At 45.5% G+C, this 1,465-nt stretch overlaps 1 protein-coding gene across 1 annotated transcript; it reads left to right on the top strand.

Moving 5' to 3' along the window:
* The first annotated feature begins 425 nt into the window (after positions 1-425).
* LOC308622885 (small ribosomal subunit protein uS3-like) lies at positions 426-1,214 on the top strand. Its single transcript, XM_081244603.1, has one exon. It carries the CDS (start codon positions 447-449, stop codon positions 1,176-1,178), a length of 732 nt encoding a protein of 243 aa, XP_081100729.1. The 5' UTR covers positions 426-446; the 3' UTR covers positions 1,179-1,214.
* The last annotated feature ends 251 nt before the right edge of the window (positions 1,215-1,465 follow it).

Genomic DNA, 1,465 nt, shown 5'->3' with positions numbered 1-1,465 from the left:
AAGAAGGAATCTGGGCCTGGGCAAGTAATCAGGAGTCAGATCATGCAGGTGCTTGTGTGCTCTACCAAGAAGACATATGACCTGATTTGTTAGATCATATCACAGTTAGAAAAAACACACTGGCATCAAGATTGGTGGCAGGGACACCACTTAGGTGCCCATTGCACTCATCTAGGCAGGAGACGATGTGGATCTGAACCAAGGCAGAGGTTGACCCAGACTCTGGGTTTTGCTCCTCTCTCTTCTCAAGCTAAATTCCATCATCAATCATGCCAGCACTAATTCTGCTATACCTTTTCAAAGTCTTTATACTATACGTATCTATTGACTCAGTAATTTCACATCTTGGAATTTAACTGAGAGAAGTCTTCAAAGATAGATGTATAAAAATAAAATATTACTATAAAAATTTACAACTTTTCCTTTCGGCGGCGCGTGGCGGCAAGATGGCGGTGCAGATATCCAAGAAGAGGAAGGTTGTTGCTGATGGCATATTCAAAGCTGAACTGAATGAGTTTCTCACTCGGGAGCTGGCTGAAGATGGGTACTCTGGAGTTGAGGTCCGAGTTACACCAACCAGGACAGAAATCATTATCTTGGCCACCAGGACACAGAATGTTCTTGGTGAGAAGGGCCAGCGGATCCAGGAATTGACTGCTGTGTTTCAGAAGAGATTTGGTTTCCCTGAGGGCAGTGTAGAGCTTTATGCTGAAAAGGTGGCCACGAGAGGTCTGTGTGCCATTGCCCAGGCAGAGTCTCTGCGTTACAAACTCTTAGGAGGCCTGGCCGTGCGGAAGGCCTGCTATGGTGTGCTGCGGTTCATCATGGAGAGTGGGGCCAAAGGCTGCGAGGTCGTGGTGTCGGGGAAACTCCGAGGACAGAGGGCTAAACCCATGAAGTTTGTGGATGGCCTGATGATCCACAGTGGGGACCCTGTTAACTACTATGTTGATACGGCTGTGCGCCACATGCTGCTCAGACAGGGTGTGCTGGGCATCAAGGTAAAGATCATGCTGCCTTGGGACCCAACTGGTAAGATTGGCCCTAAGAAGCCCCTGCCTGATCACATGAGCATTGTGGAACCCAAAGATGAAATACTGCCCACCACTCCCATCTCCGAACAGAAGGGTGGGAAGCCAGAGCTGCCTGCCATGCCTCAGCCGGAACCCACAGCATAATAGGGTCTCCCTAGCCACTGGATCTGGAGTCTGGATGTTGCCCTATAAAGACCTTTAATAAAATTTTTTTAAAGAAAAAAAAATGTACAAATAGCCTAATTATCCAATAATAGAAGATTAGTTAAGCAAATTTTTCTATAACATTCAGTGATATTTGAGGCAACCATGAAAATGATCATGAAACCAGATTTGACTATTTAACTATAATCCCTAAATAAAATACTGAGTTTATTTGTAAGGATTCTCAAACCACATTCTTCTCAGCTCCTGGTGTTTTTCTCTCTCAT

Source organism: Mesoplodon bidens (assembly GCF_964165515.1).
Source record: "Mesoplodon bidens genome assembly, chromosome: 9".
NCBI lineage: Eukaryota > Metazoa > Chordata > Mammalia > Artiodactyla > Ziphiidae > Mesoplodon > Mesoplodon bidens.
The sequence above is the reverse complement of the archived record's forward strand: the minus strand, read 5'-3'. Positions and strand labels throughout refer to the sequence as shown.

Bases quoted from the DNA above. Each gene is read 5' to 3' on its own strand.
- LOC308622885 (XM_081244603.1), top strand. From the start codon at position 447: ATGGCGGTGCAGATATCCAAGAAGAGGAAGGTTGTTGCTGATGGCATA.